This window comes from Indicator indicator, chromosome 24 (assembly GCF_027791375.1).
Source record: "Indicator indicator isolate 239-I01 chromosome 24, UM_Iind_1.1, whole genome shotgun sequence".
NCBI classification, from domain to species: Eukaryota; Metazoa; Chordata; class Aves; order Piciformes; family Indicatoridae; genus Indicator; species Indicator indicator.
In genome coordinates this window covers 13,333,515-13,351,970 of record NC_072033.1, presented here as the reverse complement: position 1 = coordinate 13,351,970, position 18,456 = coordinate 13,333,515, and the positions used below count along the sequence as shown (strand labels likewise).

The 18,456-nt window shown below is 52.3% G+C and overlaps 3 protein-coding genes across 4 annotated transcripts in view; 2 read left to right on the top strand and 1 right to left on the bottom strand.

The window, feature by feature from the left end:
* Window positions 1–351: 351 nt before the first annotated feature.
* LOC128975035 (embryonic polyadenylate-binding protein-like) lies at window positions 352–10,837 on the top strand. Of its 2 annotated transcripts, XM_054391827.1 has the most exons (15): window positions 352–544; window positions 1,282–1,475; window positions 1,978–2,093; window positions 3,211–3,350; window positions 4,211–4,305; window positions 4,556–4,693; window positions 5,225–5,320; window positions 6,194–6,460; window positions 6,982–7,072; window positions 7,358–7,483; window positions 8,650–8,789; window positions 9,135–9,228; window positions 9,877–10,007; window positions 10,491–10,510; window positions 10,717–10,837. In XM_054391827.1, exons 1-15 carry the CDS (start codon window positions 352–354, stop codon window positions 10,835–10,837), a joined length of 1,962 nt encoding a protein of 653 aa, XP_054247802.1. The 2 variants fall into 2 exon arrangements, with proteins under 2 accessions (XP_054247802.1, XP_054247803.1); XM_054391828.1 differs by lacking the exon at window positions 10,491–10,510 and having other exon boundaries at window positions 10,754–10,837.
* Window positions 10,838–14,258: 3,421 nt separating this feature from the next.
* Window positions 14,259–18,094, bottom strand: TOMM34 (translocase of outer mitochondrial membrane 34). Its single transcript, XM_054391964.1, has 7 exons — window positions 17,980–18,094; window positions 17,786–17,885; window positions 17,450–17,602; window positions 16,370–16,530; window positions 15,958–16,102; window positions 15,180–15,306; window positions 14,259–14,672 (listed from the first exon to the last, which is right to left on the bottom strand). The coding sequence occupies exons 1-7, from the start codon at window positions 18,092–18,094 to the stop codon at window positions 14,574–14,576; spliced, it is 900 nt and encodes a 299-aa protein (XP_054247939.1). The 3' UTR covers window positions 14,259–14,573.
* Window positions 18,095–18,324: 230 nt separating this feature from the next.
* STK4 (serine/threonine kinase 4) overlaps window positions 18,325–18,456 on the top strand; it is a 46,860-nt gene continuing 46,728 nt past the window's right edge. Inside the window, exon 1 of the mRNA XM_054391795.1 lies at window positions 18,325–18,356. Within this exon, the coding sequence (XP_054247770.1) occupies window positions 18,325–18,356 (32 nt within the window). The remainder of the gene's footprint in view (window positions 18,357–18,456) is intronic.

The window sequence follows — 18,456 nt, the reverse complement described above, 5'->3', positions numbered from 1 at the left end:
GTTCCTCCTGTGCTCCTGGGCTTTGCTCCCTCTGGAGGGGAGCCATTAAGGAGGGATTAGAATGAAAGCGTCTGGGGGAGAAAGGCTCTTTCTATCTTCAGTGTCTGTGGTGTGTCCCTCTGTCTGCTCCCCAGGCATGTGCAGGTTGCCTCAGCTCAGCTTTTGCACCAACATTGAAATGTCCCTGAAAATTTTTGGAACTGCAGCATCATTGGAGCTTCCCAGGCTGCTTGCACTGCTGTGGTAGAGCCAGCCCCAGCGCATGGGTCTGTGGTTGCTACATGTGATCTGAAACCTGTACCCTGCAGCCTTGGGTCTGTCTTCCTCCACAGCTGAGCTTTGTGGTTGATAATGAATGCTAGCGGCCCTGGCTATCCGTTAGCCTCTCTTTATGTGGGAGACCTCCACCCAGATGTGACCGAAGCCATGCTCTACGAGAAGTTCTCGCCTGCTGGGCCCATCATGTCCATCCGAGTCTGCCGGGACGTTGCCACGCGCCGGTCACTGGGCTATGCCTACATAAACTTCCAGCAGCCTGTGGATGGTATGTGCCCAGTAACACAGCCCCAAGGAGCTGCCTTGCAGTACGGGCTTGGGATGTGCAGCAGAGGGAAGGGCAGTGGTGGGAAAAGGGAGAGCACTTGTGTGCATGGATGGATCAGCTGTTGGAGCTTGGGTAGAACTGTTAAGTGTTGGTTGTAACTAAACCCTGTCTGCTCTCAGGTGACGACCCATCCCACTCCCATCTCTTCTTAGGGACTGGGAGAGGATACAGCAGCTAGGCTTTGAGCTCGGAGGGGGGGAAGAAGCTTTTCCATAAGCTGATGGAGAAGGTCACCCAAACCCTTTCTGCTCTTCCCTGGGGCAGCCAGCTGCCCAGCGGATCACAGCATGAGGCAAGGCCCCTCTCCTGGCAGGCATTGCAGTGACACTCTGCTGTAACCTAAAGGTGCTTCATGCTGGAGCAAGGTGCATGATAGGAAGGTGTTAGGTTAGTTGACCTGGAGACCTATATCCTTACTGGGTAAATGAGTTTGGCATCTGCCATGCTGTGGGAGTCAGGCATGCTTTGGAGAGGGGAAATAATAAATCAAAAAGGAAGGAGTGGTGTGGCTGGAGGAGAAGAGAGCAGCTCCTGGCTGGCCCTCCTGCCCTGTAAGGCAGAACTGCCAGCCTCATTTAGGCTAATGAGCCCCTGTACCTGTCTCAGCTGCTGTAGGACAGGAAAGGGATCTGTCTTGGTTACCCTCCTTTCTCCTCCTGTCTTTGCTTCTTTGCCAGCTGAGCGAGCCCTGGACACCATGAACTTTGAAGTGATCAAGGGCCGTCCCATCCGCATCATGTGGTCCCAGCGGGACCCTGGGCTCCGAAAGTCGGGGGTTGGAAACATCTTCATCAAGAACCTGGATGACTCCATTGATAACAAAGCCCTGTATGACACGTTCTCTGCCTTTGGAAACATCTTGTCCTGCAAGGTACATGCTCTCCTGAGCCCTGCAGGACAGGGCTTGCTGCAGAGCTGCCCCAGCCAGCTGAAATTCAGTTTTTTATTTCCTTCCCATGAAGTTTCCTCTAAATTCCCACCTGCTTTGAAGCCAAAAGACCCTGCTATGTTTCCCTTGGGAATGTGGCCTTTCCCTTCTTCCCTGCACAGAATTGTTGTGTGTTGTTCTGTCTTAGCTCAGAGAACTGATGGTGCAAGAACTTGGGCATCATATAAAATACTGGGTGCTGGCAGGTAACCACCTTGGCCTTGGTAGGGCATCTGGCCCTGAGCAGGCACAGGGCATAGCTCTCACCTGGCTCCCTGACCTGCTGCCAACACCTCAGTGCAGCACAACTGCAGTGGGAGGAGTGGGATGTCATGGAGGGAAAACTCCCCTGGAAAATGAGGATGGGTTTTCCTGTGACTTGTTTGTGCAAGTGTGGAGAAAAACAGTGTCTGACTCTTCCCTCCTCCTGGCTCTGCATTTGTAGGTGGTTTGTGATGAGAACGGATCTCGTGGCTATGGCTTTGTTCACTTTGAGACTCATGAGGCAGCAGCTCGGGCCATTGAGACCATGAATGGGATGCTGCTCAATGACAGGAAGGTGTAAGTGCTGGAGAGCAGAATGTCTCCTAGCTCTGCCCTTACTTTGGTGCATGCTCAGGAGCAAACCCCTACCCTGCTCAGGCTGCCACCTCCTCCTGCTCTGTTTTCTCCTCTTTTCCAATCCTTTCCTGCTGGGCATGGCTCTGCTGTGCTGTGGAGCATTGAGTCACTCCTGGTTGATGCTGGCGGAAACATGATAGTGGTTTGGAGCCATTCCTGAGGGCAGAGAAGGAGTCCAGCTATGGGGTGTTGCTGAGGCAGTGTAATGAGTGCCTGCAAAGCAGGGCTGGTCCTTGATCCCAGCTGTCAGCATCAGATAGTCTGGGCAGGAAGAGTATTGTTCTTTAGCTCTCTGCTGACATTCTGTCACCTTACTCTCTTCATCCCTCTCTGGTGCAGAGGCAAGCAGCTGCCCAAAAAGGGCTTGGAGATACCTTGGAGTAAGACAGCTGGCACTTGGTGGCATCCTTTTGGTGTCTTTTGGGGTTTCCTGTGGTGACTTCCCCAGGATGTGGCTGTGCCAGTCTCCCCATTTCAGAAGTGCCAAGTAGGATCTTGGGAAGGGAATGGCAGAGTGGATCATGCTGCAGTTGGTGGGTGTGAAACATGGGGTGGGTTTATGGGTGAGCAAAGCATGGCCTGAGGGCTGAGGGAGCTGGGACTGTTTAGCCTGGAGAAGAGGAGGCTCAGGGGTGACCTCATTGCTGTCTACAACTGCCTGAAGGGAAGTTGTAGCCAGGAGGGGGTTTGGTCTCTTCTCCCAGGCAACCAGCACCAGAACAAGAGGACACAGTCTCAAGCTGCACCAGGGGAGGTTTAGGCTGGAGGTGAGGAGAAAGTTCTTCATGGAGAGAGTGGTTGGCCATTGGAATGGGCTGCCCAGGGAGGTGGTGGAGTCACCATCCCTGGAGGTGTTCAAGAGGGGATTGGACGTGGCACTTGGTGCCATGGTTTAGATAGTCATGAGGTTTAGGATGACAGGTTGGACTCAATGATCTTTGAGGTCTCTTCCAGCCTTCTTGATCTCTCTTGGCCTGTACTGATACAGATGTGCCTGTGTCCAGCTTCTCTCTGCAGGGGACACAGGGGTTCAGGTCCCTTTCCTTGCTGCCCACAGGTTTGTTGGCCATTTCAAATCCCGCAAGGAGCGCGAGGCCGAGTTTGGGGCTCGGGCAATGGAGTTCACCAATGTCTACATCAAAAACTTTGGGGATGACATGGATGACGAGAGGCTGCGGGCAATCTTCTCCCAGTTTGGTGAGTGCAGCTGCTGAAGGCAAACCTCCTCTTCTGAAAACAGGGGCTTGGGGCAATGGTAAGGAAAGTCATGGAGAGTGCTTGACTGAAATACTGAGCCCTTCCTCTTGGTGGGACTTGACTTGCTTAAACACCACCTCTCTCTGAAGGGCCTGAGTGGCTTAAATTATCAGGACATTGTGTGCTTTCCTGCCATGATGGAGGATGATTTGTTTTGGATGCTGTCCTGGGGGGAAAAAGTCTTTTATTTTCCTGTGCTACAAAAGTGGAGATTTTTGGTTTGAGTTTTTAGTTGTTTTGGGTTTGATTTTTTTTTTTTTTTTTTTTTCAGTTGTCTCAGACCCAGTGTGCTGTCTGGGTATAGGAGCCCTGGGAACAAGAGATATTAAGTCTGAACTGAAAGCACAAAGGGCTTTTTAGTTTAGTCCATAACTGGAGGATGCCTCTTTCGGCAGCGTTTAGGTGTGGTGTCAACCCATGGACCATACTGTCCATGCTTGGCCGGTGTTAGCTTGGGTGATTTGTGAGTACCCCTCCATACAAACCCAGTACCTGTGTTCATGTGTAATGGAGATGAAAACTTCCAACCACAGGAACTTGCTGTGCTGCCGGGAGAAGCCAAAAACGCTAAGAGCAGTCCAGGGTGGGAGGAGTTGCCTTGACCCTGCACACAGACTCCCAGTCCTGCCTCATGGTAGTGATTCCACTGTGTGTCCTCCTGTTTGGATCTTCCGTACTGCTGTGTCCATCCAATCTCCTCGTTGGACTGGAATTTGGTAGTGGCTCCTAAGCATGGTGCTGTATGCCAGCAGCACTCCCTTGGTGGGCAACTTTCTTTAGATGATACTTCCCTTTTGCAGGAAAGACTCTAAGTGTCAAAGTCATGATGGACAACACTGGCCGCTCGAAGGGCTTTGGGTTTGTCAACTTTGAGAAGCACGAAGAAGCCCAGAAGGCAAGAATTTCCTTGCTGCCCATCTGCTGTCTCAGCCCTGAGCTTGCACCCTCCTCATCTTCTCACCTCTCCTCTGGGGGAACTTCACCACCTTCATGATTGCCTGTGGTGTCTGGGTGGGCAGGACCTGGGAAAGGGGAGCAGAGCTGCTTCCCTGCCCCTGTGGTGGGGCTGGAATGGGGTGGTTGGTGAAGAGCAGGGCTGTGGCTGTCAGCTTCTCTCTGCTGAGAGCCCTTCCTTCCTCTGGCAGGCGGTGGCTGACATGAATGGGAAGGAGATCAATGGGCGTGTGGTGTATGTGGGCCGGGCCCAGAAGCGGCTGGAGCGCCAGAGTGAGCTGAAGAGGAAGTTTGAGCAGCTCAAGCAGGAACGAGTGAGCAAGTACCAGGTAAAGGGAGAGCAGGATGCCTCATCTGGGAGGTCTGCACTAGGGACATGCCCTGGGCATCCAGGGACATCTCAGCTTGGGGAGAGCACAGATCAGATCTGTGTGCCGGATCCCTTCTGCAATGGAAGACCTGCGCAGGGGTCTAGTCACTGCCTGGTAATGTCCTGGGAAGCAGTATGGGGGGAGAGGAGAGAAATCTAAACCTCGGGTGATGTTGGCAGGTGAGCAAGCAGATCTGCTCCTTTCCAAGAATTTAAATATTAGCCTGGAAATGAAGGGGCTTCCTGAGGTCTTGGAGCAGCTTCATAACAATGGTCTGGGTACCCTCTTCACTAAGTGTCTTGCCTATGAGTGGAGCTCATGTGTGGTCCTGGCTCTTCTCCATGTCCCTGGTCCTGTGGCAGCTCTGGAGAGGATGTCTGGAATGTCGCAACCTCCATCTGAGCTGCTGGTGAAGGACATGTCCAGCTTGAAAATCTGTTGTAAACTTTGGGAGCCCAGAAGCCAAACTGCTTTTTTGCCTGTTTGCAGGGGGTCAACCTGTATGTGAAGAACCTGGATGATGGGATAGATGATGAAAGGCTGAGGAAGGAGTTTTCTCCTTATGGCACCATCACTAGTGCCAAGGTGAGGGACCAGGCCTGTCACTGGGGCTCTAGGGTCAGCCAGCTGGTGTACTCAGTGCTAGGAAATGGATCAGGATTATCATGCTGTTGAGTCATGGTTCCCTGATGATGGCTTGTATCTCAAGCCAAGTCTGAAGGACATGCCTTGTTGTACCCAGTGCTGTCCTGAGGAGCTGAGCCCTGGTGAGGTGCAGGGTATGGGACCTTAAAGCCATATCATTGAGTATTGCACAGCTGCTCTGCAGTTATAGAACCAAAGTAACACTGATACAAGTGGAAATGACCCACCAGTCACCTTGCTCTGGGGAAAGCAGGATGACAAGCTGGCATTTGGCCTTTTGGAAAACCATAAACATGTCAGTCTTGCTACCCAGATGGTGTCAGCCTTCTCAAAGGCTGTGTGCCTGGGTGCAGAAGGATGGTTTGGCTTTAAAGTCAGCTGCCTGTAACCTGATAGATGTAGGGGACAGATACTCCCTGGCCCTCAGGCAGGGCATGGTGTCCTGCTGATCCCCAGTGGCATTAAGCACTGGAGCATTGCTGTCCCATGGGTCCTGTGGGCTGGGGCACAAGTTCCCTGGAAGGTCACAGGCTGCAGACCTTGGGCTGGCACAGACTCTGCCATTTCATTTCCCAAACCTACTGGTTTTATCTCAGCAAAACCTCCCTGAAGAAAACTCTCCATGGTGCCCCAGGGGTGCAGCCCCATCTGTCGCTCCCTGGAGGGGAGCTCAAGGGGGCTGCCATGGGCTGCTGGGTGCCACAGTGAGGTGCCTGAGGGTGGTGGGTCCCAGGTACCCTCCCCACTATGCCACACTTTGTGAGTACTGTGGTGATCTGTGGACTTAGCTGTCTTGTTCTAATCCAATTTTAGGTGATGACAGAGGGTGGCCACAGCAAAGGGTTTGGCTTTGTATGTTTTTCCTCTCCAGAAGAGGCCACCAAGGCTGTGACAGAAATGAACGGGCGGATCGTCAGCACTAAGCCTCTCTACGTTGCGCTCGCTCAAAGGAAAGAGGAGCGGAAAGCCATCCTCACCAACCAGTACATGCAGAGATTAGCCACCATGAGGGCCCTGCCTGGCCCTCTGCTGGGCTCCTTCCAGCCCCCCCCGGGGTACTTTCTGCCCCCAATCCCCCAGGTGAGTCTCTGCTCCCAAACTTCTTGCGCTGGGACCTCAGTTTATGGTGGCTGCTAGAGCAGGGTGGCAGTAGGGCTGGGAAGCACATCTTGAGTTGTGCAGACCACACGTGTGCTGGGGTGGGATCAGTGGGACTGGTGGGATCAGCTCTGGGCTTCTTTGTAAGCAGCAGGGCTTGCCAAAAGTGGTGGAGTGGGGACGTTCCAGCCAGTGGGCTGGGGATTTAGTAGCTGCTGACTGCTCCTCAGAGGGGGGAACTGAGGAGGAATTTGAGAGGGTGTGAGCATAGAGTACAAGTCTGATGAACCAGGGGAAGGAGAAGGGTGACAGAGGTGCAGAAGCTTGTGAGGAGGAGATAAGTGGAGCTGAAGGAGGATGCCCAGGCAGCAGGGCTGGAGGCTGATCTTTCTGGCATGCTGCAGGGGTTGGTTTTAGCTTGTCTGTCCATATGCAGCAACCATTGAGTTAGACTGGCTCTCTTCAGCTCCCGAGACACCTTTAGATAACGTGTTCTTTCCTAGCCACAAACCAGGGCGACCTTCTACAGCCCCAGCCCAGTGGTCCCGGTCCGTCCTGCCACTCGCTGGAGTGCGCAGCCCTCGCGGCCTCCCCGTGAGTCAGCCTGTCCCTCCCTGGGGCTGCAGGCTCGAGCTGGGCTTGGTGAGGGGCTGAGGATCTCTAAAAGCAGCACAAAGCATGTGGCCACAGGGGGCTGCTGTCTGGAGAAGTACGTGTGGGTTTGGTGCAAGGGTCATGGTGTTGGGCACCAGGGGGTGAGATGTTAAGGTTGACCCCAGAGGTGAGGTGTTTCTGGGCTTTCCCCAGTTGCTCCCCACCACATCTTCCCCAACTCTGCTACTGAGAAGCTTTACTGATCATGCTCCATCTCTACCACAGCATATTCTGCATCTACCCCCATCCTGAGGGCTACTGTACCACCCCGGCGCCTGCTGTCTAACATCAGCACCATGAGACAGGCCTCTACCCAGGTGCCCCATGTGCCCCACCAGGCCCAGAGAGTGGGTGAGTGGGGCAAGGACCCAGCTTTAGTGGCTGCACCTTGGCAAGGGTGCTTGCTGCGAGCTTGTGCCTGCCTCTGAAGATGGATCACTTGTGCAGGAGTCCAGATAGTGTCCTTACATGTGACGGGGCTGGTGCAATGTCTGCAGTAGATAAGTGTCACTTCTGGGGTAGTTTGTGGTCTTTCAGGTGATGGAACAGGTCTCTGATCTGCAGATTGGTCATGCTGGCAGCTGTTCTTGAGTATGTTCATTAAATATGATGATGCAGCCACAGCACCCTAAGCTTAGTGTTCAGATTGAGATGGAGATTGGGAAGGGACCTCTTGGGCAGAAGCAGAGGTTCTTGCTGCCCAAGGCCAAGCCTCCAGTAAAACACATTTGTGTTAGGTAAGTTTGGAGCTGTGACCTAAGAGCCAAACCTTGCTGGCACCTACAGTGCCTGGCTGTACCAGGATGTCCAACCTTGCTGGCTGTGCTCCTGATGGGGAGGTGACCAAGCTGCTATTCTGTCCCAAAGCACTCACCCCGAGAGTGCTTCAACCCCATTTCTGTCCCATCACCTCTCTGCCTTTCCTGTGAGTGAGGAAGAGGAGGATGTTTACCAAGGCTCACAGCACAGCCCCTGTTGGGGCTCCTCTGTGGACAGGCTTTGAAGGGGTGCTGAAGTAGCACAGGGTGGAAGTCTCCCACCTGGTGATGGGGTGAAAGTCTGATATCCCTCAAAACATAGGAACGTCTGGTGGGGCCATATCAACTTGCAACCATTCCAGCTTCATGTAATTTGTTCCAAGGCCATCTTTGGTGTTGAGTAGCTTATTGCTGGAGTGAGCAGAGGGACAGGAGGGAACCCAGGAGGTTCCACCTAAACATAAGGGAAAAATTCTTTGGTGCGAGGGTGCTGGAGCCCTGGAGCAGGCTGCTCAGAGGGGTTGTGGAGTCTTCTTTTCTGCCACTGGACGCTGATCCTGGACAAGCTGCTGTGGGTGACCCCTGCAGGCAGGATGACAGTCCCCTGCCAGTCCTGGGGAAGCTGCCTTTGACCTGGGGGCTGCTTTGAGCCCCTGGAGATCCCTCTGGTTGAGCACACCGTCCTTGTGGCTTCAGCCTCCTGGCACAGGTACCCGTTTGATGGACTCTTTCTTACAGACATTCCCATCCCTATTGCAGTCAACATTGGGACGCAAACGGTCAGGGCCCGAGTGCCCTCCTCGCCCACCCTGCCGCAGGGAGCCCCGCAGTACAAGTACTCCTCCACCGTCAGGAATGCCCAGCATATGGGACACATGCCACCCGTGGTGGCCTCACAGGTAACTGGCTCCAGCTTTGGCACAGGTACTGCACCATGTGTGAGTCCTGGTCCTGCTCTGGGCTAATGTGGCTGCTGACCCCAGGCATCCCTGGGGCTCTGGGTGGTGCTATAGGTGCCTTTTCTGGGGGCTGTTGGGGTAACTGGGCTATGGATCCAGTAGTCATGCAGCTGGGATGCCTGGCACCAGCATTTGGATGCAAACAGGCAATGCTGGAGTCTGCATCAGCCTCCCAGAAGGGTCAAATGCTCCCCTACATTTGGGGCCCACCACTGTTCCTGCAAGCCAGGGAACTCGTGCATTGCTTCCATCATTGACTGTAGCTCTCCTCTGGTTTATCTCCAGGTGGGAGAACCTGCTGTGCATGTCCAGGGGCAGGAGCCACTGACAGCATCCATGCTCGCAGCAGCCCCTCCTCAGGAGCAGAAGCAAATGCTAGGTGGGTGTCACACCTGCCCTGCTGGAGGAGGTCGGGCTGTGGGGATTTGCAAGTACCAGGGGAAACTTAGCTGCTGGGAGAAGCTATAAAGCCTTTGTGGGATTGCTATTGAATAAAAAATACCCAGGCTGGGTTGAAAGGGTTTGGAAGCAGCAAGACCACTCCCTGTCTGTATTAGCTGCCTGGCAGTGAGACAGTGTCTGGTGGAGCTCTGCAGGAGAGGCAGAACCCCATCCTGCCCATGCTGCCAGGCTGCTCCTGGGCATGCACAGTGCCCGAGAGCTCTGAGCTCTCCTGCACCACTGCTCTCAGGCTCTGATGAGCAGTTTGGTGACCACAGGGCTTGGGGTCAGCTCTGCTGTTGCAGTCCTTGGGCTTTGGGTGCTGTCTGATGTCCGCTGCCCTGCTCCCACAGCAGGTCACTGCCTCTGTCGGCTTTCACCCAGCCAGTCCCCTGCCTGCAGACACTGGTGCTGTGACCTGCTGGAGTAGGTTTGCTTGTGAGCAGTGTTTTTGCACCACCATCCCCACCCTTGTATCCCTTTTCAGTTGAAAGGATGGAGCTGGGAGGGCAGGAGGGCTGGTACTGGGTGTGAAAATGCTGGAGAGCTTGCACAGGGCTGATGTCCTTCCTGGTGTCTGGAGCAGGTGAGCGTCTCTACCCTCTCATCCACTCGATGCATCCCTCACTGGCTGGCAAGATCACTGGGATGCTGTTGGAGATAGACAACGCGGAGCTGCTGCTGCTCCTGGAGTCCCCTGACTCCCTGCGCTCCAAGGTAGGAGGCACTCAGTGCCCTAACAAGCCACATCCCAGAGGGCTAACGACCTGCTGCTGCAAGGGAGTTGATCCTGGCCCATAAGATGGCCAGGAACAGTGATAGCCACTAGAAGTGAAAGTTGAGCAGAAAGGGCCCCAGTGCTCAGCACACCTGCCTGCCTTCAGCAAAAGCAGCTCAGAGCAGCTTCCTGGAAGCACAGGCCAAGCTCTGAGAGTCATTTGGAGGTAGCTGGGAAGTTAGGAGAAAGGCAGGGTGGGTGTCACTCCCCAGAAGGAGATGGAGAAATGCTTTCCCTGAGACTATAAACCGGACAAAAGCTGCCTCTCTGCAGCTTTTCCTCAGTTTCCTCCTTAATCCTGGTGAACATTTGGCTTTGGTTCCCATCAGAGCAGTTGCAGCAAACTGATTACATCTCCTTGGAGACAGGATTAGCTTCCACCTTTTCACTGATGTTTTCTTGGTTCTGCTGGGTGCTTTCAGGCAACTCCACCTATGGAGAAGTCCAATTTCTCTGGCAAGCCCTGACTCCTACAGAAAAGGAGAAATGCCCTAGCATTTCCCAAGAGAAGAGACAGAAGAGGTCTTTGGGCTGATCAGTCTCCTGTGGAAGCAGCAGACTTGGATTTTATAATTATTATTGAAGTCCCTGACCTCTTGGAAGTGGCCTGGAATATTGCATTTTGTGTGCAGTGCTCTTATACTGGAGCAACTCAACCTCTCCTTGCCCTGTGCTCTGTTGCCAGATCGAGGAGGCAGTGGCTGTTCTCCAGGCACACCAGGTCACAGAGACATCACACAAGGGCAGTGCTGTGACATTCCTGCAGTGACCCTGGGTATGTGTGGGGAGCTGTCATAGGTCTTGGCATGTGTGTGGTGCGCTCAGGGTTTCTGGGTTCTGCCTCCAAACCTGGGAATTTGGTTTCTTGTCCAGACCAAGTTTGATGAGAAATTGAACTATCTTTGTCTGCAATATTCCATTTCTTAAACTGCATCCTCCATTTTCCAGACTTGATTGTGCTGCAGAGAGCTGGTTCTGTGTGGGTTTGTTGGGGTAGGGGATGGGGGTTATTTTATTTTTTGGTGCTTTTTTTTTTTTTTTCCTCTGTTCTTGTTGGTGAGGGCAATGACTGTACAACCAGAGAGGAAGGTAGGAAAGGACCTGGCTTCTCTGTAGGTCTAGTGGAAACCAGCACAATCTTTCCTGGGACTGCCCAGTGCTTTTTGCAGACCTCTGTCAGTATATACCCTATAAAATATTAGCAGCCCTGCATGATCCTGGGCTGGGCCAGGAGAGCTGCCCCTGCTGCTGAGGGTGGGACAGGCGCATTGGCAAACAAGCCAGACTCTCATGTAGCCCTCTGAAGACACTTTCTTGACTTGTGATCTCAAGGAAACCATGTTAAAACAAGTTTAGGTGAATTTCACTTTCTGTGGATAAAATTCTTTCTCTAGCAACTGAAAAAATGCACGTGTGGGTTCTCTATTTCTTGTAGATTTCAGGACTGAGAGTGAGCCCTGAGAGCAATGCCTGTGAAGAAGAGCAGCACCAATCCCACTGTGCCCTACAATGACCCTGGCTTGTCTTCAGTGCCCCATCCTAATTTTTGTGTGTATTCTAAATCTCCTGCACTTGCACAAAAAAAAAAAAATATCCCCACAGTGGGTTTTTTGTTTTGGTTTGTTTTTTTTCTCACTGCTGACAGCACAATGTAGTGTGGAACCCAGGCTCGTTCAGTTACCCAGGAAATGACAAGTGCTGATGAATCACCATTTTAGTGAGTTTACTGGATTCTGTAGTTTTATTTGTTCCTGACACTAATAAAGAACTGATGCTTCCACACCCAAAGCATGGGTTGGTTCCCTCTACAGAAAGACAGCAAATACTTTTTCTGTTTCATGGGAAAGGCTGGACTTGGGTCAGGCTGCTGTTTGAAGCTGGTGGGGGAGCAGTCCTGAAAGTTGACAGGAAGGGTTATGTAGGTTTAAATGAACAAATTGCCAACCAACAGGCTCTCCTGATCCTTGGTGGCTTTCTAGGAGGATGGCTTTAAACAAATTTCATACCATCTGCTTGGACTTTGTGCTCTCTGGATAGCTGTTCTTAACTTCCTTTTCAAAGGCACCATCTTCCCATGGTTCATTGGAACAGGCTGCCCAGGGAGGTGGTTGAGTTGCCATCCCTAGATGTGTTTAAAGGTCATTTAGATGTGGTGCTTGGGGATATGGCTTAGAGGTGAACTTTGTAGAGTAGGGTTAATGGTTGGACTTGATCATCCCAGGGATCTTTTCCAACTTGAATGGTTCTGATTCTCCCTGTGTATCAGCCTTGCATGCCTGCAGGAGTACTGGCACCAAGCATCTTCTGCTAGTCACCACGAGTGTCTGTGGTACACAAACACCATCTTTTGAGGTGGTGTGGAGTAGCTGTAAATCAAAAGCTGCTTTTGCAGTGTGTTGCTGACCAGTGGTGTCGAGGAGTTACTGATGGGCCTGGAAATGTTCATAACCACATCGTGTCCCACTGGGACTCTCCTGCTTTCAGTAGAATCTGGGACCTGTTATTACTGTTTTCTGCCTTCTGGGCCTTTCCCAGAGCATGTCACTGTCTTCATCCTTGCCTTAATGCTCTGCTTTTCCTAGTTAGGAATTTTGAGTCCATAGAAGCTCTTTGTAGTACTTGAGACTGGTGATGTATTGCCCTTACTTGATTGCCCTGTCGAGCTGACAGGAGCACACCTCCATCAGCACCCACCTACCTTCTTTCTGTCCAACTTGAGCACTGGTGTTGCTGTCTCAGTTTCCCTTCTGTGCTGTGTCATGCTCTCACTCCAGCTCACTGCTGAGTCATCCCTCCTACTTTGTTTTCCTTCCAGCATTTTAAGAGAATCACAGGGCTGCTCTGCCCAGCAGAGGCAGCAAGTCCCTCTTCCCTTATTTTAAAACCACTGCAACAGCGCCACAGCAAGGCCAAGGGCCGGCATTGCACTGGAGAACTCACCCTTCTGCACACCTCCATTTATGATTTGGAGGGAAAGTCCTTGCCAAAGGGTATAAAAGGGCTGCAGCGGCTGGGGTCCACATGTTGCATCTACCACACAAGACCCTGCTGGGATGTACAGCTGCCGATAAAGGATCCAAGGAGTGGTGCTACCCTTCTTTTTCTCTGACTTCTTAACTCTTTTTCCCCTTTCCTTTTTCTTGTCATTTTCCTTCTCCTCCAACCCATTACCCAGTTTCCCTTGGCTCTGACAATCCCACCTCAGCAGCCCTTTGCTGTCTGTTTGCTTTAATTTACTCCAAGGGCATTTTTAAATCTTAGCAGGACCTCCCCTGCTGCCGAGGGTTGGCTCAGGACGCTGGGTCGCAACAAGAGCTCTGCCCATGTAGGGTGCAAGGCTAAACAACGGTGAGAAATCTTGATGTGCTGTCATTGTTACAGAGGAAGGCACTGCACTGCAGTGCTTGAGGTCCTCTGACAAAAGGAGAGAGTAGGGAGTGGTTTAAAAAGTGTTTCAGTTTCCCTATACCCTCAGTCACAGAAACACACAGCTCTAAAGTGAAAATAAAAATGGCTTTAATGAGAAGAGGGTTTAACGGTTCATAGAATAACTCCAGCTATCTCCTTACCTCCCACTTAAGTCAGTGCCATCACTACCAGATACAAAGATCAAAAAGTATAACCATGCATGAAGTAGCAAGCCAGACCTCAACTGGGATGTTACTGCATATCCTCCTCCCTGTAACATCCCCTAACAACTGCTCCAAAAGGCACAGAGGAGCTTAAAGTGGTGTAGAAAACAAAATCCCCACAACACACCAACAAACCCAAACCAACGAAACAAAAAAAAAAAACACCAAAAAAACCCCACCCAAAACGCAATTGTAAAATTCCCAAGCACCCAGAATGTGAAAGTAATGCACAGTGTAACAAGGCAGGCTTAATTTGCTGTTGTTTTCTTAAATGTGCAGAGTAATCAAAATCGAAGTAAAGCTGCTGCTGTAAACATCTGCCCAGCCACACCAAGGAGCAGAAACTCAGCTGAGGGCCAGCAGGCATCAAGGGGGAAAGAGAACAAGCTCAGCCCTGCACAAGTAATTGTGCCTCCATTACAAGAATGGTACTATTAGTGCAAGGGCAACTGCAGCAGTTCCTGAAGCAACCCTAAGTAATAGCAGCACAAATGCACAGAACTGTCACCTGATTAAGGACAAAAAGCTCTGTAGCTCCTCAGAAAGAGAACAGCCACTTCACATGCATTTCAGCCAACCTAAAAAGTCCCTGAGGCCAGTGGTTACAGAAAAGGTGACTTCACCCAGGGAAGTTAAACTGTATGCCTCTCAGAGAGGGGCATTAACTTCGAGTGATCACAGAGCCAGGTAACAGACTTTGATACAGATTGTGTCTTAACATTCATTGTGCTAGCACAGAACCTGGTACATCTCAGCAGCAGTGAAAAAAGATTTCAACACCGATCCTGCATTAAGATTGGTCCCTCTAACATCAGAAGGGAAAAAGCTTTCTTCTGCAGTGGAAAACAAAGCTTTCCTTGTTGCTTGGTTACCCTAGGTTCTGTTCAGCTCTTGCAGCAATCTCAGTGCAGCTGTGTTCTTTGGTTCAGTTTTCAACAAGCTCTTGATATCAGCAATGCTTGATTTGTAATCCTAGAAAGACAATAGTTTTTAAGTGTCAGTGCATTAAAAATACTGTCCAAGGCTGCAGAATTACCACCCAGCAACAGAAAAAGGCAACACAACTAAAGCCTGTGACTCCCTAATTACTTAAGCACTGGCATCAGTGTGGCTGTTCTAAGACATGCTCAAACTAGTGCTGAGAAGATGACAATTTCAGCACTCTTGTGTGTTCTGAGTCCAACACCAAAGCAGTATGTCATCCAGCACTGCTTACAGAACCTCTCACCAGCCATGAAAAGATAAAGCTCAACACGGGTAGCTGCTTCCAGCACAATGGGAACAGGACCTAATGCTGAGAAACTCATGAGAGGCAAACAGTGATGTGAAAGAAAACCCCCACTCTGTCCATACAGTTCTCAGCTATCTGATGGCAGATGGTGGCTAGCACAGGAACAAGTTTTAAAGGGCATCTCTGGCCCTGATCCTGCATGCACAGGCTTCTAGTCCTAGCCTAAAACCATCCAAAAACTGACTTACCTTCAGTTCTTTCAGTGCTTGGGCACGTCTGTAGAGCGCCTTAACGTTTTTAGGATCTAACCTCAGAGCTTCGGTGCAGTCCTGTACTGCCTCCTTGTACTGCTTCAGAGTCAAGTAACACAGAGCTCTGCAACACAGGAACCTGGTTAGAGACCTCTAAAAGCATACCTACTGCTGCCACACAGAGCAGATCTCAGCCAGCCCCAGCACAACACAAAACCGGACTCCAATAACAGTGTTTATCTTTCCACACGATGTCATCTCACTCCTTGAGCTCAAGTTTGTTTCAGTTAAAAGAAGGGGAAAAAAAGAGAAATAATTTTTCTTCGGTCTGGAAAACAAAAGACGATTTGGAGAGCAACCTGCTCTAAAGCTGAGAAGCTGCTCTTCAAGGATGCAGGTCCCTATCTACACCAGTCCAGAACATGCTGTGGTGACTGCAGTTGTCTTACATGTACTCAGGAGTCTTTTAAGTACAACAGTTTGCAACCTGTGGTTCCTGGGGCACCATACACCACTCAAAATACCACAGCCCTGACAGACAAGCATTAAAGGGAGAAATCCCTTAACAGCCTTGACTAAGTGTCTCCAAAGGATTTTGCAGCACTTGATCAAAGAACATTACATAACTACAGGTTAGTCTGCACTCAGGGTGTCTGTGTGTGGGTGATTTTGATTTATTCACTTGTAGGAGCAAACATTAGGCAGCACCATCTACAGTACCCCAATAGGTTTTATACAGGGCCAAGGAGTACTTGGGCAAATTTCTGAGTAGTACCTGTTGGTGTAAGTGGCACATTCCTGGTTGAGCTTTAAACTCTCACTGTACTTCTCAACTGCTTTTTTATGGTTTCCTTTCTTTACAAGTTCATTTCCTTCTTCCTTCAGAGTTCGAGCTCTCTCTGTGCCAGCAGCATGCTGGTCTGAAAACAGGGTGAAAGACAACAGAACACCATAAACCTGACAAGAGCAGCACAGCCTCTCAGAAAGCAAACATCCCCATACCAGAGGTAAGACACAGAGACATCAAAGGATCCCGAGTCAACCGAAGAGGCTGTGCCAGAACCAGGCCCAGGTTTCTCCAGGCCTCAGCTACAGCTACAGACATGCCAAGCAGGCATGGCAGCTGTCTCGTTCATCATCCTTCTGAGCTACAGGGCTCTGTGCCCAGCTCAGGGGCATGCTCTTACCTGGTTCTCCACTCTGTGCAGTCACAGGAGAAGTGTTTGCCCCAGGGCCTCCAGCAGAAGGACCGCTCCACCTCGTCTGGGCAGAAACTGGGACTGTGGGGATTGGCGGGAGCTTCTGGCGCCAGTTCACACCATCCTTCTCCAGCAGGGCTTTAGTCATCCTGGGAGAGACAGGCACCCTGACTGCTGGGCCATGCTGTAGCCAGTAGGGTCACTTTTTAATCTGTCTCAGGTATTGAGGACACCATCTCTGCACTAACCCCTCCCCACACATCTAAACTGGGTTAATTCTACAGATAGGACATTAATGAAAGGACCTTCTTCATGTCAGCATGGCTAAAAATATCATGGCACAAGGACTGAAGCTGTCAGTACTCAGCTGGCAAGAGACATGCCTGTCACTCCTCAGTCAGCAATGAAGTAAAGCAGACAGCTCCAGGAGAAAAAAAAAAGTATAGCAGCCTGTAAACCCAGTCAGCATAGGGAAGCTTAGAAGACAGGGCACTGAAACTTGTACCTACGGTTTCCTTTAAACCAGGTGATCAGCAAAGCGCAAACAGTGCCAGGGAATTCATTCCCAGCCCTCAACCAGCATCTTGCAAAGAGTGAAGGGTGCTAACAGACAAAGGGAGCATGGCTGGGCCTTGTGTGAAGCGTCAGAGGCCTGCCTTGGCTACTTGATTTAGGGTGCAATTAGGACAAGAGAAAACCTTGGCCTCAGGTTCCTTCAGGGGGGGTTTAGGTTAGGTATTAGAAGAAACTTTCACTGAGTGGGTTTGCAAAGACTGGAGCAGGCTCCCCAGGGAGGTGGTTGAATTCCCATCCCCAGAAATGTTTTAAAAGATGCAGAGATGTGCTGCTGAGGAACATGGCTTAGCACCAGACTTGGCAGAGTCAGAGAATGCTTGGACTTGATATTAAAGGTTCCAACCCAAACGATTCTATGATTCTGTAATTTTATGATTTGTGTGCTTGGGAGCCCGCTTGCACCTGCCACGGTTGCAGGAGCAGCACCAGGCCGGCAGGAGCATCTAACAGAGCCGTGGTGCTTCCGGGCCCACTGGTACCGAGCAGCGTTACCTGTTGACGCCGTCGTGAGCTGCCTGGATGGTGCAGTCCACCTGCAGCACCGTCTTGTAGTCCACGTAAGCTAGCCGGTACCTCTCTAGGGCCTCGTAAGCCGCGGCCCGCCTCAGGAGGGGTTTGACCCCGAAAGGGACGAGCTGGAGGGCGCTGCGACAGAGAGGAGAGAACGGCCGGTCGGCGTGAGCCCGGCGGGGATGCGCGGCCAAGTCAGGCATGCGGTGCTCTGGAGCTGACACCGGCCCTGCCTCGCCTCCCGCCCTAACCTAACGGTGAGGATGCAGAGGAACGAGACCCCCATCCTCGCCACCCCCGGTCCCCAACGCCACTTACGTGCTGCAGTCGGCGACGCAGAGGCTGCAGGCTCCGTCCTTGAGGTAGCAGGCAGCACGGTTGGCGAGCAGCACGCTCCGCTCCTCAGCGGCGGCCTCCCCTACGCCGGGACACAAGCGGGATTGATGATCACTCGGGAACCAACCGCCCGCCCAGCCCAGCCCGGTCCGGTCCCAGTCCGGGAAGGACTGTACCTGCGGCTTCCAGCAGCTCCAACGCACGGGTGTAGAGCTCGGCAGCCGGCCCGTACTGCCCGCGGCGGAACTCCTCGTTCCCGGCGCGCCGCAGGGCGCTGGGCGATGCCGCCATCGCGCCGCCGCCGCTGTCCGCGCCGGGCCGGGAGGCCACGCCTCCTCTGCAGCGGCCGCAGGGCGAGGCCTGCTCACACGGCGCCTCCTGCCGGCGGGGCGGACGCCTACCGCTGGCTTCCGGCGGTGGACGGAAGTGGCGGCGCGGCGGGCTGCGATGGTGAGGGAGTGATCGGCTGTCCGCTTGTCTGCCTGCCTGACCGACTGACTGCTGCTGCGTAGCGCTGCGCCATGGAGACGGTGCAGCTGCGGAACCCGCGCCGGTCAGTAAGGGGGTGCATAGTTGCGGGGACCGGGGGTGCTTCGGTTCGGCTGGCTCCACGTGGGCCTTCCTGGTGCCGGCTCGTCCCGTTCCTCAGGGGC

Excerpts from the sequence above, each read along its gene's own strand:
- LOC128975035 (XM_054391827.1), top strand. The coding sequence starts at position 352 with ATGAATGCTAGCGGCCCTGGCTATCCGTTAGCCTCTCTTTATGTGGGA. Across the intron at positions 545-1,281 it reads CTTCCAGCAGCCTGTGGATG|CTGAGCGAGCCCTGGACACC; the intron begins GTATGTGCCCAG and ends CTTCTTTGCCAG. Across the intron at positions 9,229-9,876 it reads GGAGCAGAAGCAAATGCTAG|GTGAGCGTCTCTACCCTCTC; the intron begins GTGGGTGTCACA and ends TGTCTGGAGCAG.
- TOMM34 (XM_054391964.1), bottom strand. The coding sequence starts at position 18,094 with ATGGCGGCATCGCCCAGCGCCCTGCGGCGCGCCGGGAACGAGGAGTTC. Across the intron at positions 16,103-16,369 it reads TGCACAGAGTGGAGAACCAG|ACCAGCATGCTGCTGGCACA; the intron begins GTAAGAGCATGC and ends CCCTGTTTTCAG. Across the intron at positions 15,307-15,957 it reads TGTGCCACTTACACCAACAG|AGCTCTGTGTTACTTGACTC; the intron begins GTACTACTCAGA and ends CCTGTGTTGCAG.